Here is a 22,920-nt window from a genome sequence, read left to right as displayed (position 1 = left end):
TATATTCCTCTTGAAGTCTGAGGGTATTTCGCCTGTCTGCGTTAACAAATCAGAAATGTAATGGCTGAGTTCACATCTTAAGCGGCCGATGTGGGGGAGCGGTTCTAGGCGCTTCAGTCTGGAACCGTGTGACCGCTACGGTCACAGGTTCGAATCCTGCCTCCGGCATGGATGTGTGTGATGTCCTTAGGTTAGGTTAGGTTTACGTAGTTCTAGGAGACTGATGAATTCAGATGTTAAGTCCCATAGGGGTCAGAGCCATTTGAACCATTTGAAGTTCACTTATAGTCGGAGAAATAACTGATCCTGGTGAGCACAGGGTTGGACACTCTTGTGTATGACGTCGCATGCAACGGTAAGGACTGGTGGTCTGTACAGTGGTGTGGCAACTGTCATCGAAGGAAAGGTGAGCAGGATGTAATGGTCGCCTGGTCGTAGATATTGCTAATTGCTATCATCGCACTATTTCACTCCCATTTACGGAGCTTGTTAGCACTTGATGTTAGGTTGGCGCCATTAAAATGCATTATGTTGTAGTAATCGCTGCTACTTGCTGGATCGCTGCTGTCTCTCGATGCTGATGCTGGCTCTAAATCTGGTTGTCTAGGGTTAAAAACATGAGGTCCCGTGTTTTTTACGTGCTTTTGATGATAAAGAACGAGCGAAACCAACAAATATGTAAACTTCAAATATTTATTACTCTGGTGGTCATCTTAATTCCACTGTCCACCAAAGACCATGACACAACACAAAGTAGTATTTCCGTTACATGTTCTTTGCATTGTTTCTCCACCTCAAACAATAACACACAAACACACTTTACCGAAGTGACATTCCGACTGCTCTCTCGACCCTTCTTGCTGCTCGTGTTTATAACATTGTCAAAGAACTACTAAAAAGAGATATAGTTTATAAGTCACATGTACATCTGTAATCATAATTTGTGCAGAAAAGTTATTAATTTGCATCGAGTGACATAATTTAACATGTTATTAAAATGACAGACAGATTTGTTGACTTGACAGAATAATTCTTTGTTACAAAAAGGCCGTTTTTTAGAAGTTTGTCAATTGACTTCTCTCATTTGCATAAATAAGTAATTAACATGAATTATTAAGAATTACATTGGTTTTCGTCTAAAACAGGATTGATTTCGTTAATACTGAGTGAAACCGCTCCTAGTGAACAAATAGGTTTCACTGGGTGATTTTTATTTAAGGAGATCCAAAATACCTAAGTTGTCCACTATTTTTCGTACTCCATATTAATTATTTAAGATGAACTTAGTGTTTTTATATGATGACATTTGCTGTATCAGTGATCAAGTGATATAAACTTTTGTGTGGGTCAGTTATTCAGTATAATTTAATGGGTTGACGGTTTATGGAGGCATGTTATGCAATCATTGTTAACATACACAATAACTTTGCTATAATCATAAATACTCGTTAAACTGGTTGAATTTGGAAGGTATCGCATACTTCGGTAAAGTAAAGCCTTTAATATGTTCCGTTACAAGGAGCAGAAACGATTAGTGAGGAAGTAACACAGCGAACAGAAGACCCACTAATAAGCCAGAACATTATCACCACGCAGCTACTATCGATGTAAGCCGTCCAGGCGATTGCAGAGTCACCTGGCAAGGAATGACTGCTAGCCAGACACACCCACAGTGCATGGGGTATCAGTGAGCAAGCTGTCCGTGTGTAGAACGGGGAAGGAGTGTGATCAATCTGGTCTGACCGAGGGCAGATTGTGATGGACTGGACACTCAGCACGAACACTTGGGAAACCGAACGACTTGTCAGGTGTTCGAGGAGTGCTGTGGTGAGTGTCTTCAACTGTTGGGAGACCAGAGTAAAATTACGTGCAGTCGTCATGGCATTGGGTGGTCACACTCCGTTACAGATGTCAGATGTCGTAGCCTGAGCACACTGGTAAAACAGGACGGGTGGTGAACTGGGGTGAAAATAAAATCAGGCTTCAATGCTGGGCAGAGTACAAGTGTGTCTGAGCATACAGTGCGCCGAACACTCCGAACGATGGGCTTCCACAGCTGACGACCCGTGAATGTGCCCGTGTTAACACTACAACATCGGCAGTTACGACTGAAATGGCCATCTGACCATCGGCACTGGACGTTGGCCTAGTGGTAGGGCCTTGCATGGTCTGATGAATCTCGATACCTTCTTCATTACGCCAGTGGGAGGGGGCGCGAATCCCTCGTCTTCCAGACGAACACCTATTTGACACCTGACTAAGTAAATCTCGGGTGAACAGCCTGGTATGAGTGTGCATAGGACACAATATTTCGGCAATCAGCCACGTTGCCATCGTCAGGTGTGCTGATGTACTGACCGGCGGTGGGCCGTCGCCATGTACACTACTGGCCATTATAATTGCTACACCACGAAGATTACGTGGTACAGACGCGAAATTTCACCAACAGGAAGACGATCCTGCGATATGCAAACGATTAGCTTTTCAGAGCATTCACACAAGGTTGGCGCCGGTGGCGACACCTACAACGTGCTGACAAGAAAGTTTCCAACCGATTTCTCATACACAAACAGCAGTTGCCCATCGTTGCGTGGTGAATCGTTGTTGTGATGTCTCGTGTAAGGAGGAGAAATGCGTACCATCACGTTTCCGACTTTGATAAAGGTCGGATTGCAGCCTATCGCGATTGCGGTTTATCGTATAGCGACATTGCTGCCCGCATTGGTCGAGATCCAATGACTGTTAGCAGAATATGGAATCGGTGGGTTCAGGAGGGTAATACGGAACGCCATGCTCGATTACAACGGCCTCGTATCACTAGCAGTCGAGATGACAGGCATCTTATCCGCACGGCTGTAACGGATCGTGCAGTCCCGTCTCGATCCCTGAGTCAACAGATGGGGACGTTTGCAAGACAACAACCACCTGCACGAACAGTTCGACGACGTTTGCAGCAGCACGGACTATCAGCTCGGAGACCGTGGCTGCGGTTACCCTTGACGCTGCATCACACACAGGAGCACCTGCTATGGTGTACTCGACGACAAACGTGGGTGCACGAATGGCAAAACGTCGTTTTTTCGGATGAATCAAAATTCTGTTTACTGCATCATGATGGTCGCATCCGTGATTGGCGACATCGCGGTGAACGCACATTGGAAGCGTGTATTCGTCATCGCCATACTGGCGCATCACCCGGCGTGATGGTATGGGGTGCCATTGGTTACACGCCTCGGTCACCTCTTGTTCGCATTGACGGCACTTTGAACAGTGGACGTTACATTTCTGACGTGTTACGACCCGTGGATCTAGCCTTCATTCGATCCCTGCGAAACCCTACATTTCAGCAGGATAATGCACGACCGCATGTTGCAGGTCCTGTACGGGCCTTTCTGGATACAGAAAATGTTCGACTGCTGCCCTGGCCAGCACATTCTCCAGATCTCTCACCAATTGAAAACGTCTGGTCAAAGGTGGCCGAGCAACTGGCTCGTCACAATAAGCCTGTCACTACTCTTGATGAACTGTCGTATCGTGTTGAAGCTGCATCGGCAGCTGTACCTGTACACGCCATCCGAGCTCTGTTTGACTCAATGTCCAGGCGTATCAAGGCCGTTATTACGGCCAGAGGTGGCTGTTCTGGGTACTGATTTCTCAGGATCTATGCACCCAAATTGCGTGAAATTGTAATCACGTGACAGTTGTAGTATAATATATTTGTCCAATGAATACCCGTTTATCATCTGCCTTTCTTCTTGGTGTAGCAATTTGAATGGCAAGGAGTGTATATATAGGACAATGCTCCCTCCCGTTCCTCCCTCAGTCGCTTCCTATGAGTCGGTGCGGTCCAGGTGCAGCGTCCGTTCTCCCGCCGTCCGGGCGCTGCGGCCTAGGTCTTCTCGTTCAGGAGGGTCTGCCGGCACCGCTCTCGTTATTCTTCCCTCCTCCCCCGAAGTCGGTACTCTACATGTGACATGGAACTAAGAATTTACTTTTGATGCTTTGAAATTGCCGAAACGCTGTATTGCTCATTTAATTGATAATAAATAAATTAATTAATAACTTTTGTCACAGTTGTTAGTACGCTAAGTTCCGTGCAACTGAGAGCTGAGGGTACAAGTGGAATTTGCAAGAAAATAATCGGAATGCACATTCTGAAAAGTAAAGTGTTGATCTGTTCTGGAAAAACAAATGCAAGAGATTTCCTGCGTAGTGCTGTACACTATGATGATTAAGTTTAGGCCAATGCCTCGACTGATTTGCAATACAACTAGCAAAAGTGAAATGGTGGACAGAAAGACAGCCGGCCGGTGTGGCCGTGCGGTTCTAGGCGCTTCAGTCTGGAACCGCGTGACCGCTACGGTTGCAGGTTCGAATCCTGCCTCGGGCATGGATGTGTGTGATGTCCTTAGGTTAGTTAGGTTTAAGTAGTTTTAAATTCTAGGGGACTGATGACCACAGATGTTGAGACCCTTAGTGCTCAGAGCCATTTGAACAGAAAGAGAATTGGTTCTACTCGTATCTTTAATGAAAGTTCAGGTACCGTACCTATTCTTTTGAAAATACAGAAATAACCTACTGTGTATGCTTTTACGAGTACTTACAGTAATACTTCATGCATATTTAAATAGGCCATATTTCGAAATACCGGTTTTACATCTTGAGGAAAAACCAGCAGCATACTGGTACGACATATCATAATGTCCTTGAATGTAGCCATATAAATACACTGAAGCGCCAAAGAAACTGGAATGGGCACGTGTATTCAAATAGAGAGATTATCAAGATTGGAGTGAGTTTGAACGTGGTGTTATAGTCGGCGCACGAGCGATGGGACACAGCATCTCCGAGGTGGCAATGAAATGGGGATTTTCCCGTACAACCATCACGATTGTACTGTGAATATTAGGAATCCACTAAAACATCAAATCCCCGCCATCGCTGCGGCCGGAAAATATCCCGCAAGAAAGGGTCCAAAGACGACTGAAGAAAATAGTTCAACGACACAGAGGGCATCATCAATTGTCAGCGCGCGGACCATTCAAGATCATCGAAAAAAATGGCTCTGAGCACTATGGGACTTAACATCTATGCTCATCAGTCCCCTAGAACTTAGAACTACTTAAACCTAACTAACCTAAGGACAGCACACAACACCCAGCCATCACGAGGCAGAGAAAATCCCTGACCCCGCCGGGAATCGAACCCGGGAACCCGGGCGTGGGAAGCGAGAACGCTACCGCACGCCCACGAGCTGGGGGCTTCAAGATCATCGATATGGGCTTTCAGAGCCAAGGGCTCACTCGTGTACCCTTGATGCATACGTGGCACGTAGCTTTGCGCCTCGCCTGCGGCGTCACCACCAACATTGTACTGTTGATGACTGGAAATGTGTCAGGAGAGTCTCGTTCCAAATTGCATCGAGCGGATCGACGTGTACAGGTATGGTGACGATCTCATGAATGCATGTAACACGCATGCCAGCAGGGGACTGTTACAGCTGGTGGAGGCTCTGTAATGGTGTGGGACGTGTGCAGATGGAGTGATATGGAACCCCTGATACGTCTAGATACGACTCTGACAGGTGACAGGTAAATAACCATTCGTGACCACTGTGCTTTCCCACGGACTTGCGCAATCCCAGAAGGACAATGCGACACCCCACACGTCCAGAATTGCTACCGATTGGCTTGTAACACCACAGCTCTTATGCTGTATGAATTTATTTTAATTTGCTTTATTTAATGTTACATTGTTGATCGTCTGTAAATGTGTTTGAATCGATAACATAAAATTGTATACTCTTTTCTTTGTCAAACCTTTGATGTCGTGATTTGATTCTATGCAAAGTAGTGTATCTGTAATTTAAAGTTCTTTGTCCCATTTGGAGGGAACAGAACTTATTGTATGTAATTGTAATTTTGTGTGAATAATTTTTTGTAGAAGTGTAGATATGTGAGAATGTTCTGTTTTATTTTATGTATTTGTTTGCTGTTATGTAAACTGCTGATCCTCACTTAGGGCTTTTAGTTATTTTGTATGTAAATGGTGTAGTGGTTCCCCTCAGGAACGGAACTGTGTAGCGCGCGCAAATTGTGGTTGGCTTAGGTGGAAAAGGTGGAACTGAAAGTCAGTCGGAGACGAGCCACCAGTCGGAAACGAGCTACGAGTCCGTGCACTGCTAGTATAAAGGTGCATATTGTACTGATTCAGAGAGAGGCTTTTCCTGCTTCTTTCCAAGGCCTCGGATGGATGGACAAAAAGCTGGAACTATTCTGGAATTTGTATGAATCATCGCCACGAAGAAATGACAGAGTCCAGCAATTCTGTCTGCGAATCCACCTACCAACATGCAGTTGCCACCACGTTGCGCAATCACTGTAACGTAATACTATATTGATGTACAGTGAAGGATCAGCCTAGTGGATGTGTTAGTGTGCTGAAATATAAGGTAATTCATATCGGAATTTATGTTCCTACCTTGATTTTACTCCTCATCATAACACCTCTCAGGATCCTCTCCGTTTGAAGTAAAGTGATTACCGAGTGTCCTTACTGAAAGTACATTGAAGCCTAGAGCTCTGTTAAATAATGCCTCTTGAACTTATTAAAGAGAAAGTTAAAGTCAATGATAATTGCTGAAAACAATTTTCCTAGTAAAACTGCTTATCAAAGTACTGTTGCTAACGGTAAAATTAAAAGTCCTTAAGTAAAGTAAATGAACACATTGTTGCCTGTAGTAAATTCTAAAAGGAGAGTCAGTTTCTTGCAATTTTGTCAACATTGTGTTTCGTTGTAGTAAAAGTGAGAAAGCTGCAGTTGTGAAACTTTACATTCTCATGTTTGCCAAGTGTTTGTCTCTCTTGTGTATTAGAAGTGCACATTAATAATAATGTTATAAAGACCATTCACTTTGTGTAAACCCTGAAAGTAATAGTGTGTTTCGGTGTCTGTTATAATTTTGAAAATAGTTCCTACTGCTCTAACTCTTAGCTTCAATCTTAAAACATATGTGCGTCAGAGTTCATTGCACTCGCGTGTTACTAAGTCTAGGTTGTGTCTGTTGTGTTGTCCATTATAGTTACTTATACCTGCTTTCATAAACGAGAATGTTAATCTTTCTCTTGCCTAATTAGGCTGGCGACCGTTTCCCTTATTCTAGGAATAGTATAGCTAGGCAAAATTTTGTTTGTCACTATTCCAATATTTACATAATTCTTACTTTCATTTCCGATAAGCCACCTCCGTTAGGAACAACACGGTCAAATTAACAAAATTCCTCTCAGAGGGTAACACTGCTCTGTTGCTTTGTGCCATAGTTTCCTTTACAAAATTGTTTTATGTTACAATCTGCTTCTAGCGTTGAGGTTATGGTACAGTGGTAACAGACAGGGAGTGTTATAGGCTCCAAGATCATTCTTGTGAGTTCAGACACTTCCGCTGACCACAAAACTCCCCAGACATGAACATTATTGACCATATCTGTAATGCCTTGCAACGTGGTGTTCAGAAGAGACCTCCATCCCCTCGTTCACTTACAAATTTGCCGGCCGCTATGGCCGAGCGGTTCCCGGCGCTTCAGTCTGCTGCTGTTACGGCCGCAGGTTCGAATCGTGCCTCCGACATGGGTGTGTCTGATGTCGTTAGGCTAGTTACACTACTGGCCATAAAAATTGCTACACCAAGAAGAAATGCAGATGATAAATGGGTATTCATTAGACAAATATATTATAGTACAACTGACATGTGATTACATTTTCACGCAGTTTGGATGCATAGATCCTAAGAAATCAGTACCCAGAACAACCACTTCTGGCCATAATAACTGCCTTGATACGCCTGGGCATTGAGTCAAACAGAGCTTGGAAGTCGTGTACAGGTAGAGCTGCCCATGCAGCTGCAACACGATACCACAGTTCATCAAGAGTAGTGACTGGCTTATTGTGACGAGCCAGTTGCTCGGCCACCATTGACCAGACGTTTTCAATTGGTGAGAGATCTGGAGAATGTGCTAGGCAGGGCAGCAGTCAAACATTTTCTGTACCCAGAAAGGCCCGTACAGGACCTGCAACATGCGGTCGTGCATTATCCTGCTGAAATGTAGGGTTTCGCAGGGATCGAATGAAGGGTAGAGCACCGGGTCGCGGCACATCTGAAATGTAACGTCCACTGTTCAAAGTGCCGTCAATGCGAACAATAGGTGACCGAGACGTGTAACCAATGGCACCCCATACCATCACGGGAGGTGATACGCCCATATGGTGAGGACGAATACAGGTTTCCGATGCGCGTTCACCGCCATGTCGCCAAACACGGATGCGGCCATCATGATGCTGTAAACAGAACCTGGATTCATCCGAAAAAATGACGTTTCGCTATTTGTGCACCCAGGCTCGTCGTTGAGTACACCATCGCAGGCACTCCTGTCTATGATGTGGGGTCAAGCATAACAACAGCCGTGGTCTCCGAGCTGATAGTCCATGCTGCTGCAAACGTTGTCGAACTGTTCGTGCAGATGATTGTTGTTTTGCAAACGTCCCCATCTGTTGACTCAGGGAACGAGACGTGGTTGCGCGATCCGTTACAGCCATGCAGATAAAATACCTGTCATCTCGACTGCTAGTGATACGTACGAGGCCGTTGGGATCCAGCACGGCGTTCTGTATTACCCTCCTGAACCCACCGATTTCATATTCTGCTAACACTCATTGGATCTCAAACAACGCGAGCAGCAATGTCGCGATAGGATAAACCGCAATCTTGATAGGCTCCAATCCGACCTTTATCAAAGTCGGAAACCTGATGGTACGCATTTCTCCTCCTTTCACGAGGTATCACAAAAACGTTTCACAAGGCAACGCCGGTCAAGTGCTGTTTGTGTATCAGGAATCGGATGGGAACTTTCCTCATGTCAGCACGTCGTAGGTGTCGCCACCGGCGCCAACCTTGTGTGAATGCTCTGAAAAGCTAATCATTTGCATATCACAGCATCTTCTTCCTGTCGGTTAAATTTCGCGTCTGCAGCACGTCATCTTCGTGGTGTAGCAATTTTAATGGTCAGTACTGTAGGTTTGAGTCATTCTAAGTTCTAGGGGACTGGTGACCTCAGATGTTAAGTCCCATAGTGCTGAAAGCCATTTGCACCACTTACAAATTTATGTAAAGCCCTTGCAGGATTCATGGTGTCATATCCCTCCAGCACGTTTTTCAGACATTGGTCGAGACCAGGCCATGTGGTGTTACGGCACTTTCTCGAGCTCGCGGGGTCGCTACACGATATTAGGAAGTTTCGTGGTTTCTTTCGCTCTTCAGTGTGTATCACCATGTAGTAGTCGATCAGACCACTGGGAACCTCTCGTTGTGAGATGAGGAGGTCACCATAATACTGAAAACGCAGCCTCAGGCTAGTGACAGGTTTTAACATTTTTTAAATGTTCGGGTAATTTACCGTCTCTGTATCTAAGAATAGATGATGAATGCAGCTAGCCGCTATCTCTGTGTAAAAAAAATGGCTCTGAGCACTATGCGACTTAACTTCTGAGGTCATCAGTCGCCTAGAACTTAGAACTAATTAAACCTAACTTACCTAAGGACATCACACACATCCATGCCCGAGGCAGGATTCGAACCTGCGACCGTAGCGGTCGCCCGGCTCCAGACTAGCGCCCAGAACCGCACGGCCACACCGGCCGGCCATCTCTGTGTAATGTCTTGTCTGTATAGACGTGTATCTGTTGCCTTTAAGATCACTTCACCTTCACACATAAATCTATGCAGTAAAGTAAGGCCCTCCCCGTTCTTGGCTGATCCGTGATAAGACAGGCGAAAAATTAGACTAATGGAGGATTATTAGTATTTTCTCTATTTTCATTCGCTCTCTCTCTTTCTCTCCTTTATCTGTGTACAGTTTTTAATATAATATTTCATTACGTGAAATCAGCCAAATAGGATCTTTGGTGGAGTCCTTCGTCTTGGTAATCAGCGGCTGGCTTGCTGTAAGAGATCTTTACATTTATTATTACTGTTGAACACTGTAGTCAGTCGGGAGAATCAATCGTTTGGACAATTTGTTCCTTTTACGAAAGATTGCGAATTCCAGATGTGTACGAAGCCTTTTTGGACGATTTAACACAGACTCAGTGATTGCAGACTCTCTTCGACACAGCTGAAACTTCCCCACTAATTACAGGGCCAACGTGATCATCAAATGATTCAGAAAAAACTCATTAATTCATTCACTCCAGAACAAAAAAGTCACAAACCTTATTTATGGAGGAAATTGTGTATTGAATCCATCTCCATTACATGTCCAGATCTCCGGTGATTCCACGCCTTAATTATTTTCCGTTTACAGTCTCTTTCTCTTCAAACAAACCGCTAGCGGCACAAATGTTAATTGGCTCGCTTTAGCGAGAAGAAAAGCAGAATATGTATCTCTCAGAAACACGTCAATCCCTCAACAGATACTCCAGAAGCTGTCCTAGTTACCACTCTTAACAACCATGGAGAATGCATACATGCATCTCTGTTATTTCAAGGAATAAACGCACTAGAAAATACTTTGGCGTCGTCGAGCTGTCGCCGCATATATTACGAGAAAATCAGACCAGATAACTTTTCCAAAGTGAATGAATGTGGATGGTTTGATTGAAAATGATTAATTGGTGCGTGATAGAGGGTATTTTCTGTGGGGACATTACAGGGGGAGAGAGTTGCGGAAAGGGACAGAAGTAAAAATAATGGGTGTGGTGGTGGAATGACAGCTGTGTAGTGCTGCAATGGGAACAGGGAAGGGGCTGGATGGGTGAGGACAGTCACTAATGAAGGTTGAGGCCAGGAGGGTTATGGTAATATAGGAAGTATTGCGCTCCAGCCCAATCACTAACATCACCTATTCCATCAAAGGTAGGGCTACCTGTGAAACCCATCATGTGATCTAAAAGCTAAACTGCAACCCGTGTACTGCACTCTGCGTAGGCATGACAATCAACAAGCTGCCTGTCCATATGAATGGCTATGGAAAAACAGTGGCCAAGAAACAAGTGGACTTCCCTGTTGTTGAACACGCCGCCCAACATGACATCCTTCATTTCAATGACTATTTCACAGCCTGTGCTCTATGGATCCTTCCCACCAACACCAGCTATTTTGAACTGTGCAGATGGGAACTTTCCTTGTAGTACATCCTACATTCCCATAACCTTCCTGGCCTCAACCTTCATTAGTCACTGCCCGCATCTCGTGGTCGTGCGGTAGCGTTCTCGCTTCCCACGCCCGGGTTCCCGGGTTGGATTCCCGGCGGGGTCAGGGATTTTCTCTGCCTCGTGATGGCTGGGTGTTGTGTGCTGTCCTCAAGTTAGTTAGGTTTAAGTAGTTCTAAGTTCTAGGGGACTGATGACCATAGATGTTAAGTCCCATAGTGCTCAGAGCCATTTGAACCATTTCATTAGTCGCTGTTCTCACCCATCCAGCCCATTCCCAATCCCCATTCTAGCACCACACAGCTGTCATTCCACCATCAGACCCAGCCTTTTTACTTCTCGTCTTTTTTACTTCTATCCCTTACCACTACTTCCCCTCCCCCTCCCCACCTCTCCCCTGCCCACTGTCTAACCTGCAGCTCTTCACTGACTGCCACCCCCACCATACTATCCATCCCCCTCCCTGCCCCAGCCTTCTCCTTACCCCCACCCAGTAGCCACTCCCATCATGCAATGATGCTACTGCTCACAGTGTGATTTCAGCTGCCTGAGATTGCAGTCGCGTGTGTGAGTTGCGTTCGCATCAGTGCATGTGTGTGTGTGTATGTGTGTTTGTGTGTGTGTGTGTGTGTGTGTGTTGTCTATTGTTGATGAAGGCCTTTATGGCTGAAAGCATTATTTATGACAGTCTTTTTGTTGTACCTATCTGTGACTCAGCATCTCCACTATATGGTGAGCAGCAACCTTCCTTTTCATAATATTGGTAAATATTTGGCTGCTTATCTCTGAATATGTGCCGATTTCCAAGTGTTTGGTTGGGCAGTAACCTACAATGACAGACTGACATTTTCAATTCCTCGCTTGTGACAAATATTTTCCTGTTCATTTCCGAATATGTAGCTATATACGAGTGTGTGGCTAGGCACGATGGCTCAAACTGCTGTAGGCGAAACAAGCAGTATTCACATGTATATTCTCTGTTGTCACAAATAGCGGTTGGGAAGTGGGGAGAGCTAGCTAGCTCTGTACATGCTCAGGGTGATGTGCTTTTTACATCACTTCTCAAATGGTTCGAAGCGCTCTGAGCACTATGGGACTTAACTGCTGAGGTCATCAGTCCGCTAGAACTTAGAACTGCCTAAATCTAACTAACCTAAGGACATCACACACACCCATGCCCGAGGCAGAATTCAAACCTGTGGCCGTAGCGGTCACGCGGTTCCAGACTGTAGCGCCAGAACAGCTCGGTCACCTCAGCCGGCACATCACTTCTGTTTGGACTAGAAGCGCGTTGTAGGTTTAACATCTTGTCAATTGCAAGTAGAGTCATTAAAATCTAGACAACCTCCTTACACAAGCAACTACTGTGTGGATACCCCTGCAAGTTTCTGTTGTGACTTGGCAAGACAACCAAGCCACTCTGAGGAAGCCGAATGGCACGCGTTTAAGCTCACGCAGGCCTGGAACAGGTAAAGTAATTATACTAGCAAAAAAAGGTACGGAGCTTCTAGAATACTTAACTTTAATCCATAATTGGTGAACATCGGTCTGACGGTACATGCATCACAAGATAAATGTGTTGTTGTTGTGGTCTTCAGTCCTGAGACTGGTTTGATGCAGCTCTCCATTCTACTCTATCCTGTGCAAGCTTCTTCATCTCCCAGTATCTACTGCAACCTACATCCTTCTGAATCTGCTTAGTGTATTCATCTCTTGGTCTCCCTCTACGATTTTTACCCTCCACACTGCCCTCCAATGCTAAATTTGTGATCCCTTGATGCCTCAAAACATGTCCTACCAACCGATCCCTTCTTCTAGTCAAGTTGTGCCACAAACTTCTCTTCTCCCCAATCCTATTTAATACCTCCTCATTAGTTACGTGATCTACCCACCTTATCTTCAGCATTCTTCTGTAGCACCACATTTCGAAAGCTTCTATTCTCTTCTTGTCCAAACTAGTTATCGTCCATGTTTCACTTCCATACATGGCTACACTCCATACAAATACTTTCAGAAATGACTTCCTGACACTTAAATCAGCAAACGATAATGGCGCCTTGCTAGGTCGTAGCAAATGCCGTAGCTGAAGGCTATGCTAACTATCGTCTCGGCAAATGAGAGCGTAATTTGTCAGTGAACCATCGCTAGAAAAGTCGGCTGTACAACTGGGGCGAGTGCTAAGACGTCTCTCTAGACCTGCCGTGTGGCAGCGCTCGTTCTGCAGTCACTGACAGTGGCGACACGCGGGTCCGACGTATACTAACGGCTGTGGCTCAGCATCTCCACTTGTCAGAAAATGGAAGAGCACAAGTGGGAGCTGTACGTACCTTGCTCCCTGTGAGCTGCAGGTACTCGAGGTGGGGCGTGGCGGAGAAGACGCTCTCGTCGACGGTGGCGAGGTCGGCGACCGCCCGCGCCTCGACGCGCCTCAGCAGCGGCGTCCTGGAGAGGGCGTCCGCGGGCAGCGCGACGAGGGGGGCGGGGCGCCACGACAGGCGCAGCGTCGCGACGCCGGGGGGCACGCAGGGGGGCACCGCCAGGGGGGCCGCGACGCGCGAGCAGTCCGCCAGGCAGCCGAACACGAAGCAGGGGCAGCCGCCCGCAGGCGTGGCGCCCGCGCCGTCGCACGCCGCCAGCGCCGCCGCGGCCGCCGCCAGCACCAGCGCCCCGGCCGCGGCTGACCACACCTGAGGATGAGCGCGCGGGTCGAAACGCCGCAGGAGCCAAACGTTCCATCGCTCTAAACACTCCGCACCGCGTGGCTGATTCGCTCTACCAGCTCTGTTCAAAGAATTCCGGAGCTTTATGCACAACATTTTTCTGCACTTACCTTTCCCTTATTCTCCTTAGAATTACTCTCTTCTTCCGCAACGCCGTTTCGACTTCCGGATGCAGTACTGGTACACCTCTTGCCGGATCGCGCAAAGTGACATCTGAGAATTTTTCTTTTATCTCGTCTATAGTTGCATATCTTCGTCCTCCCAAGGGGGTTTTCAAGTTTGGAAATAAAAAAAGGTCCTCAGGGGCCAGGTCTGGAGCATACAGACGACAAGGCAGCACAGTGATTTCGGTTTTTGTGCAATAGCCATGCACCGATTGGGTTCCTTTCAGATTACGCTCCCTACTTACGAGGGAACCTCCCCATCGCACCCCCATCAGATTTAGTTATAAGTTGGCACAGTGGATAGGCCTTGAAAAACTGAACACAGATCAATCGAGAAAACAGGAAGAAGTTGTCTGGAACTATGGAAAAAATTAGTAAAATGTACAAACTGAGTAGTCCATGCGTAACATGTGCAACATTAAGGACACTGGGAATCAAATGGCGCCGTGTTCCCGTGGTTAGCAAGAGCAGCTACGGAACGAGAGGTCCTAGGTTCGAGTCTTTCCTCCACTGAAAATTTAAATTTTTTATTTTCAGTTTATGTGAAAAACTCTTATGTTTTCATCACTTTTTTAGGACTGTTATCACATCCACAAGAAAACCTAAATCGGGCAAGGTAGAAAAATCTTTTTACCCATTCGCTAAGTGTACAAGTTAGGTGGGTCGACAACATATTCCTGTCATGTGACGCACATGCCGTCACCAGTGTCGTATGGAATATATGAGACCTGTTTTCCTGTGGAGGAATCGGCTAACTTATAAATTTGCGATCAAATGTTTTCGGTTCCCATTGGAGAGGCAAATCCTTTCGTCTACTAATCGCACGGTTTTGTGGTGCCGTCGCATAACACAGACACTAGACTTATTGCAGTGAACAGAGGCGTCAATGAACGAACGGACAGATCAAAACTTTGCGAAAATAAAGAAAGTAAAATTTTCAGTCGAGGGAAGACTTCAACCAAGGACTTCTTGTTCCGCAGCTACTCAAGCTAACCACAGGACCACGACGCTCCTAAGGTCACATTCTCCTTGATGTTCCCTATGTTGCGCATGCACTACTCAATTTGTATATTTTACTAATTTTTTTCATAGTTCCACACAACGTCTTCCTGTTTTCTCGATTGATCTGTGTTCAGTTTTTCAAGGCCTATCCACTGTGCCAACTTATAACTAAATCTGAGGGGGGTGCAATGGGGAGGTTCCCTTGTTAGCAATCATATACAACTGCTCGCTCACCGATAGATCTCTACCTACAGATTGGAAAATTGCGCAGGTCGCACCAGTGTTTAAGAAGGGTAGTAGGAGTAATCCATCGAACTACACACCTATATCATTGACGTCGGTTTGCAGTAGAGTTTTGGAGCATATACTGTATTCAAACATTATGAATCACCTCTAAGGGAACGATCTATCGATACGTATTCAGCATGGTTTCAGAAAACATCGTTCTTGTGCAAGGCAGCTAGCTCTTTATTCGCACGAAGTAATGGCCGCTATCGACAGGGGATCTCAAGTTGATTCCGTATTTCTAGATTTCCGGAAAGCTTTTGACACTGTTCCTCACAAGCGACTTCTAAGCAAGCTGCAGGCCTATGGGGTATCGTCTCAGTTGTGCGACTGGATTCGTGATTTCCTGTCAGGAAGGTCGCAGTTCGTAGTAATAGACGGCAAATCATAGAGTAAAACTGAAGTGATATCAGGTGTTCCCTAGGGAAGCGTCCTGGGACCTCTGCTGTTCCTGATCTATATAAATGACCTGGGTGACAATCTGAGCAGTTCTCTTAGGTTGTTCGCAGATGATGCTGTAATTTACCGTCTAGTAAGGTCATCCGAAGACCAGTGTCAATTGCAAAGCGATTTAGAAGATATTGCTGTATGGTGTGGCAGGTGGCAGTTGACGCTAAATAACGAAAAGTGTGAGGTGATCCACATGAATTCCAAAAGGAATCAGTTGGAATTCGATTACTCGATAAATAGTACAATTGTCAAGGCTGTCAATTCAACTAAGTACCTGGGTGTTGAAATTACGAACAACTTCAGTTGGAAAGACAACATAGATAATATTGTGGGGAAGGCGAGCCAAAGGTTGCGTTTCATTGGCAGGACACTTAGAAGGTGCATCAAGTCTACCAAAGAGACAGCTTACACTACACTCGTTCGTCCTCTGTTAGAATATTGCTGCACAGTGTGGGATCCTTACCAGGTGGGATGGACGGAGGATATCGAAAGGGTGCAAAAAAGGGCAACTCGTTTCGTATTATCACGTAATAGGGGAGAGAGTGTGGCAGATATGATACGCGAGTTGGGATGGAAGTCACTAAAGCAAAGACGGTTTTCGTCGCGGCGAGATCTATTTACGAAGTTTCAGTCACCAACTTTCTCTTCCGAATGCGAAAATATTTTGTTGAGCCCAACCTACATAGGTAGGAATGATCATCAAAATAAAATAAGAGAAATCAGAGCTCGAACAGAAAGGTTTAAGTGTTCGTTTTTCCCGCGCGCTGTTCGGGCGTGGAATGGTAGAGAGATAGTATGATTGTGGTTCGATGAACCCTCTGCCAAGCACTTAAATGTGAATTGCAGAGTAATCATGTAGATGTAGATGTAGATGTAGATGAATGTGTAGGCGCATTATCGTGATGCAAGAGCCATGAATTGTCTCGCCACATTTCTAGCCGTTTCCTTCTCATGTTTGCTAACAAGGGTCGCAACATGTCCCGATAGTACCATCGACTAACAGTTTGTACCTGTTGCACGAATTCAAATTGAACGTCTTTCAAACCCAAAGAAAACTATCAGGATGACTTTTACATTTGACCTGAGCACGGACCACACATCCAACAACACTTACAAAGTGCCAAAGAAAAACAATCACAGAAAGTGAAATAGCACAAAATAATGAAATTAGTATGCTAACACATGCCTAAGGTAAAATAAAAGCGCAGTTAGACAAACAGCACCATATAGCAGTATTATGACAAACATGCATATGCTCTTAGCGTAAAAGAGAAAACATGAAAAGCTGGCCATTGTGGCTGAGCGGTTCTAGGCGCTTCAGCCTGGAACCACGCCGCTGCTATGGTCGCAGGTTCGAATACTGCCTCGGGCATGCATGTGTGTGATGTCCTTAGGTTAGTTAGTTTTAAGTAGCTCTAAGTCTAGGGGCTGATGACCTCAGATATAGTCCCATAGTGCTTAGAGCCAAACAAACAAATTTTTGAAAACATGAAAGGGCAAAGACTGTACAACATACAAAAAACAGAACAGCAGCTGAAGAACAAAACAGCAAATAACATCGTATAACAACATGAAAAATGTAGCATATGGACAGATTTAAAGCAACAGAAAAACCCAAAATGACAAACACAATACAACCAACAGTATGAGCAACACCAGGAGAACAGTGACATAAAATGCACAAGAGAGCAGTAATGAAAATTTTATGTAGAAATGGAGATCTGTACGCAAATTAAAACGCAAAATTACACACCCAGTTATGAACTCGGATGGTGCAATATAAAAATGAAGACCCCAGAAGCTCATAAATTAAATTTAGATGCCAGTGGCTTTGAAATAATCTGTGAGTAAATTATATTTATCATGATGGTGAAGTAAAACAGGAACACTGGTGGGGTGGGGGTAACCTCTGGCAACCAGTTTCTTGTACAAGTCTGATTGTGGAGTCGAGTACTTGGAACATGCCAATGTGATGGGGTTAGATCCACTACTGCTGTTGTGTCTTTGTCTCAATGCCCGTACGTGACAATCTTCAACTGACACATGTGCTCGGGGTAACTCCTGTGTCCCAGGCTCATGCAAATGATGGAAGTGACATGATGACTACAAAGCTGCACCGAGGCGAACCATTGTGGAGAATAAATGTTCGGCTGTATTGCCACACTTAGTATGGTGAGAGACATACCATTCAAAGTTCTAAGAGTGATAAGCAGCCTACTGTATTGTCAGTGTGAGATCCTTATAAGGGATCGGCATTGAGTGTAACTGCCCTTCTGTAATGCTTCTCATGGCAAGGCAGTCAACAGTTTCATAATGAACAATGCCACAATGTCCTTTAATCCAGAGTAACTGAACGACAATGGCCAAGGACTACACGTCTCTGATGGCCACCAAGACGTCCAGAACATGTCTGTTTATCAAAAGTGGGGTTTTGCAGTTTCTGCATCGTACTTGCAGAGTCCATAAGTATCAGGACGAACTTTAATGCCCGGGTACCCTAGCTCTGCCGTGTAGGTAGAAGATTAAGGTGGAAGTGCTAACATTTGGCAGGCGCCACTAGAAGGGCTGTAGAGGGCATATCCAACGTCTCCTCAGATTTACATCTACATCTACATCTACATTTATACTCCGCAAGCCACCCAACGGTGTGTGGCGGAGGGCACTTTACGTGCCACTGTCATTACCTCCCTTTCCTGTTCCAGTCACGTATGGTTCGCGGGAAGAACGACTAAGCCTCTGTGCGCGCTTTAATCTCTCTAATTTTACATTCGTGATCTCCTCTGGAGGTATAAGTAGGGGGAGGCAATATATTCGATACCTCATCCAGAAACGCACCCTCTCGAAACCTGGCGAGCAAGCTACACCGCGATGCAGAGCGCCTCTCTTGCAGAGTGTGCCACTTGAGTTTGTTAAACATCTCCGTAACGCTATCACGGTTACCAAATATCCCTGTGACGAAACGCGCCGCTCTTCTTTGGATCTTCTCTATCTCCTCCGTCAACCCGATCTGGTACGGATCCCACACTGATGACCAATACTCAAGTATAGGTCGAACGAGTGTTTTGTAAGCCACCTCCTTTGTTGATGGACTACATTTTCTAAGGACTCTCCCAATGAATCTCAACCTGGTACCCGCCTTACCAACAATTAATTTTATATGATCATTCCACTTCAAATCGTTCCGCACGCATACTCCCAGATATTTTACAGAAGTAACTGCTACCAGTGTTTGTTCCGCTATCATATTTAACATACAATAAAGGATCCTACTTTCTATGTATTCGCAATACATTACATTTGTCTATGTTAAGGGTCAGTTGCCACTCCCTGCACCAAGTGCCTATCCGCTGCAGATCTTCCTGCATTTCGCTACAATTTTCTAATGCTGCAACTTCTCTGTATACTACAGCATCATCCGCGAAAAGCCGCATGGAACTTCCGACGCTATCTACTAGGTCATTTATATATATTGCAAAAAGCAATGGTCCCATAACACTCCCCAGTGGCACGGCAGAGGTTACTTTGACGTCTGTAGACGTCTCTCCGTTGATAATAACATGCTGTGTTCTGTTTGCTAAAAACTCTTCAATCCAGCCACACAGCTGGTCTGATATTCCGTAGGCTCTTACTTTGTTTATCAGTGCGGAACTGTATCGAACGCCTTCCGGAAGTCAAGAAAAATAGCATCTACCTGGGAGCCTGTATCTAATATTTTCTGGGCCTCATGAACAAATAAAGCGAGTTGGGTCTCACACGATCGCTGTTTGCGGAATCCATGTTGATTCCTACATAGTAGATTATGAGTTTCCAAAAACGACATGATACTCGAGCAAAAAACATGTTCTAAAATTCTACATTTAGAACCGCCTGTATAGATATGAGGACACTGCGGCCATTGTATGCTGAGCAAGTGCTCCAGGTCACGAGTGAGGGAGGTCTCCATTCGGAAATCGTACGGCAGGTATGCCACTGGGGCTTGCACGACGAATAAACGAAAAAGAGGAGTTTTGAGTCCTATAGAAGGAGCGGAAATAGATGGCGTAGCTGCGAACTAATGAAGGAGTTCTCTTCATTCGTCGTCCATGTGGTGCCTGAATCTACCCAGCAGACATGCAGGATGGCGGCTGCTCATGCACTGCGTGTGGCCTATGAATTTGGTAGAGCAGCTGGTACCAGCAGTGCCCTTGCAGTTCCGTAGGGGATGGGAAACGGCCAGGTGTTCCGAGGGTCGATCTCCACAGCCTCCCCTGTCACTCGGCAGCTGCAACTGACTCCAGGGCTGAGACTACACACTGGACAGTCAGCACTCAGCAGTGGGACATTTGCTAACAATGTTGAGATTTTTATGATGGCGCTTCCATTGCGCTCTATGGCGGTAGGAGTCGCTATGGCGTTACTGTGTCCTTGTTTTACTTCGCTGTCAGCTCTTCTAGTGACTTCACGTTTCAGGGCTCGGCACTTGAATACTTATTTTTGCGTTGTACCTAGCCTTTCTTACGAAACTCTGCTTTGTCACTGCTTCCGTGATGTCATTATGCTTCGCTTGCAAATTTGGGCTCTCGATCGTTTCCCGGTGAGTTATATAGCTTCCATGTTTGCCACAACTTGCTCACCACTTTCCTCATACCTGGCAGTGTATTGGCCATTGAAACATGTGGTTCGGCTTCCAGGAGCTGGCAAAATAGAACTTCGACGAGCTTTTAGTGTCCGCCAAAAATACTATCCTGGGCTCCGTGTGTTTTACTTTCGTATGTCTACATTTGTATATCCACCATGTCTGTTCTGCGATTGTCTCCTTTTGTATCATTAGTCATATCTGTGGCCGAAGAGCGGCGTAGTATGCCGCTACTGACCTACCTGTATCAGGTATGAAATTAACAGAAAAGAAAAAAAAGTGGTTACTCTAGTATGTTATCATAGTATATGTTCATTAGTTCGTGAAACATAGACATCCCTAATCGGATGATTCATTTGATAACCACTGTATATGGGGTGGTCCATTGATAGGGACTGGGCTAAATATCCCACGAAAGAAGCATCAAACGAGAAAACTACAAAGAACGAAAGTTGTCTACCTTGAAGGGGGAAACCAGATGGCGTTATGGTTTGCCCGCTAGATGGCGCTGCCATATGTCAAACGGATATCAAACGCGTTTTTTTTTAATAGGAACCACCATTTTTTATTACATATTCGTGTATTACGTAAGGAAATATGAATGTTTTAGTTGGACCACTTTTTTCGCTTTGAGATAGATGGCACTGTAATAGTCACAAAGTGTAAGTATATGGTATCATGTAACTTTCCGCCAGTGCAGACGGTATTTGCTTAGTGATACACTCCCCGTTTCAAAATGGACCATTTATCACTTGCGGAAAAGGTCCATATCGTGTTCATGTATGGCTATTGTAATCGAAATGCCCAACGGGCGTGTGCTATATATGCTACTCGGTATCCTGGACGACATCATCCAAGTGTCCGGACCGTTCGCCGGATAGTTATGTTATTTAAGGAAACAGGAAGTCTTCAGCCACATGTGAAGCGTCATCCAGGACCTGCAACAAATGATGATGCCCAAGTAGGTGTTTTAGCTGCTATCGCGGCTAATCCGCACATCACTAGCAGACAAACTGCACGAGAATCGGGAATCTCAAAAACGTCCGTGTTGAGAATGCTACGTCAACATCGATTGCACCCGTACCATGTTTCTATGCACCAGGAATTGCATGGCGACGACTTTGAACATCGTGTACAGTTCAGCCACTGAGCACAAGAGAAATTACGGGACGATGACAGACTTTTTGCACCTGCTCTATTTAGCGACGAAGCGTCATACACCAACAGCGGTAACGTAAACCGGCATAATATGCACTATTGGGCAACGGAAAATCCACGATGGCTGCGACAAGTGGAACATCAGCGACCTTGGTGGGTTAATGTATCGTGCGGCATTATGGGAGGAAGGATAATTGGCCCCCATTTTATCGATGGCAAATTAAATGGTGCAATGTGTGCTGAATTCCTACGTTATGTTCTGCTGATGTTACTACATGATGTTTCACTGCATGACAGAATGGCGATGTACTTCCAACATGATGGATGTTCGGCACATAGCTGGCGTGCGGCTGAAACGGTATTGAATAGCATATTTCATGACAGGTGGATTGGTCGTCGAAGCTCCATACAACGGCCCGCACGTTCAGCGGATCTGACATCTCTGGATTTCTTTCTGTGGGGAAAGTTGAAGGATATTTGCTATCGTGGTCCACCGAGACCGACTGACAACATGCGTCAGCACATTGTCAATGTATGTGCAAACATTACGGAAGGCGAACTATTCGCTGTTGAGAGGAATGTCGTTACACGTACTGCCAAATGCATTGAGGTTGACAGACATCTTTTTGAGCATTTATTGCATAAATGTGGTATTTACAGATAATCACGCTGTAACATCATGTGTTCGCAGAAATGGTAAGTTCACAAAAGTATATGTATCACATTGGAACAACCGAAATAAAATGTTCAAACGTACCTACGTTCTGTGTTTTAATTTAAAAAATCTACCTGTTACCAAGTGGTCGTCTAAAATTGTGAGCTATACGTTTGTGACTATTACAGCACCATCTATCACAAAGCGAAAAAAGTGGTCCAACTAAAACATTCATATTTCTTTGCGTACTACACGAATATGTAATAAAAATGGGGGTTCCTATTAAAACAAACGCAGTTGATATCCGTTTGACCTATGGCAGCACCATTTCGCGGGCCAACCAGAGCGCCATCTGGTTTCCCCCTTCAAGCTAGACAACTTTCGTTCTTTGTAGTTTTCTTGTTTGATGCTTATTTCTTGAGATATTTGGCGCAGTGTCCAAAATAAAAACGTTCAGAAATGTAGATACACGCAGAGATGACAGAGATGACACACGCAAACGTTGGAGCACAAACGATGAAACACTGGAATACGAACGTGACGGCACCATCAAACACAAGGTGATGATCTCTGGTGCGCGAAAGTTCACTATGCGTGTACGAGACTGGGGACCTGCCAAAAAGGGGAAATGGTGGGGGAGAGAGAGAGAGGGGGGAGGGTATAGATTCCG

General features: G+C 45.3%; 1 protein-coding gene across 1 annotated transcript in view; it reads right to left on the bottom strand.

The window, feature by feature from the left end:
* The window catches only part of LOC126109443 (insulin-like growth factor-binding protein complex acid labile subunit), a gene marked incomplete at its 5' end in the record, with an annotated part of 81,423 nt that extends 67,706 nt beyond the window's left edge, over nucleotides 1-13,717 (bottom strand). Inside the window, one exon of the mRNA XM_049914474.1 lies at nucleotides 13,529-13,717. Within this exon, the coding sequence (XP_049770431.1) occupies nucleotides 13,529-13,717 (189 nt within the window). The remainder of the gene's footprint in view (nucleotides 1-13,528) is intronic.
* Between the last annotated feature and the right edge of the window lie 9,203 nt (nucleotides 13,718-22,920).

This window comes from Schistocerca cancellata, chromosome 12, assembly GCF_023864275.1.
Source record: "Schistocerca cancellata isolate TAMUIC-IGC-003103 chromosome 12, iqSchCanc2.1, whole genome shotgun sequence".
NCBI classification, from domain to species: Eukaryota; Metazoa; Arthropoda; class Insecta; order Orthoptera; family Acrididae; genus Schistocerca; species Schistocerca cancellata.
The sequence above is the reverse complement of the archived record's forward strand: the minus strand, read 5'-3'. Positions and strand labels throughout refer to the sequence as shown.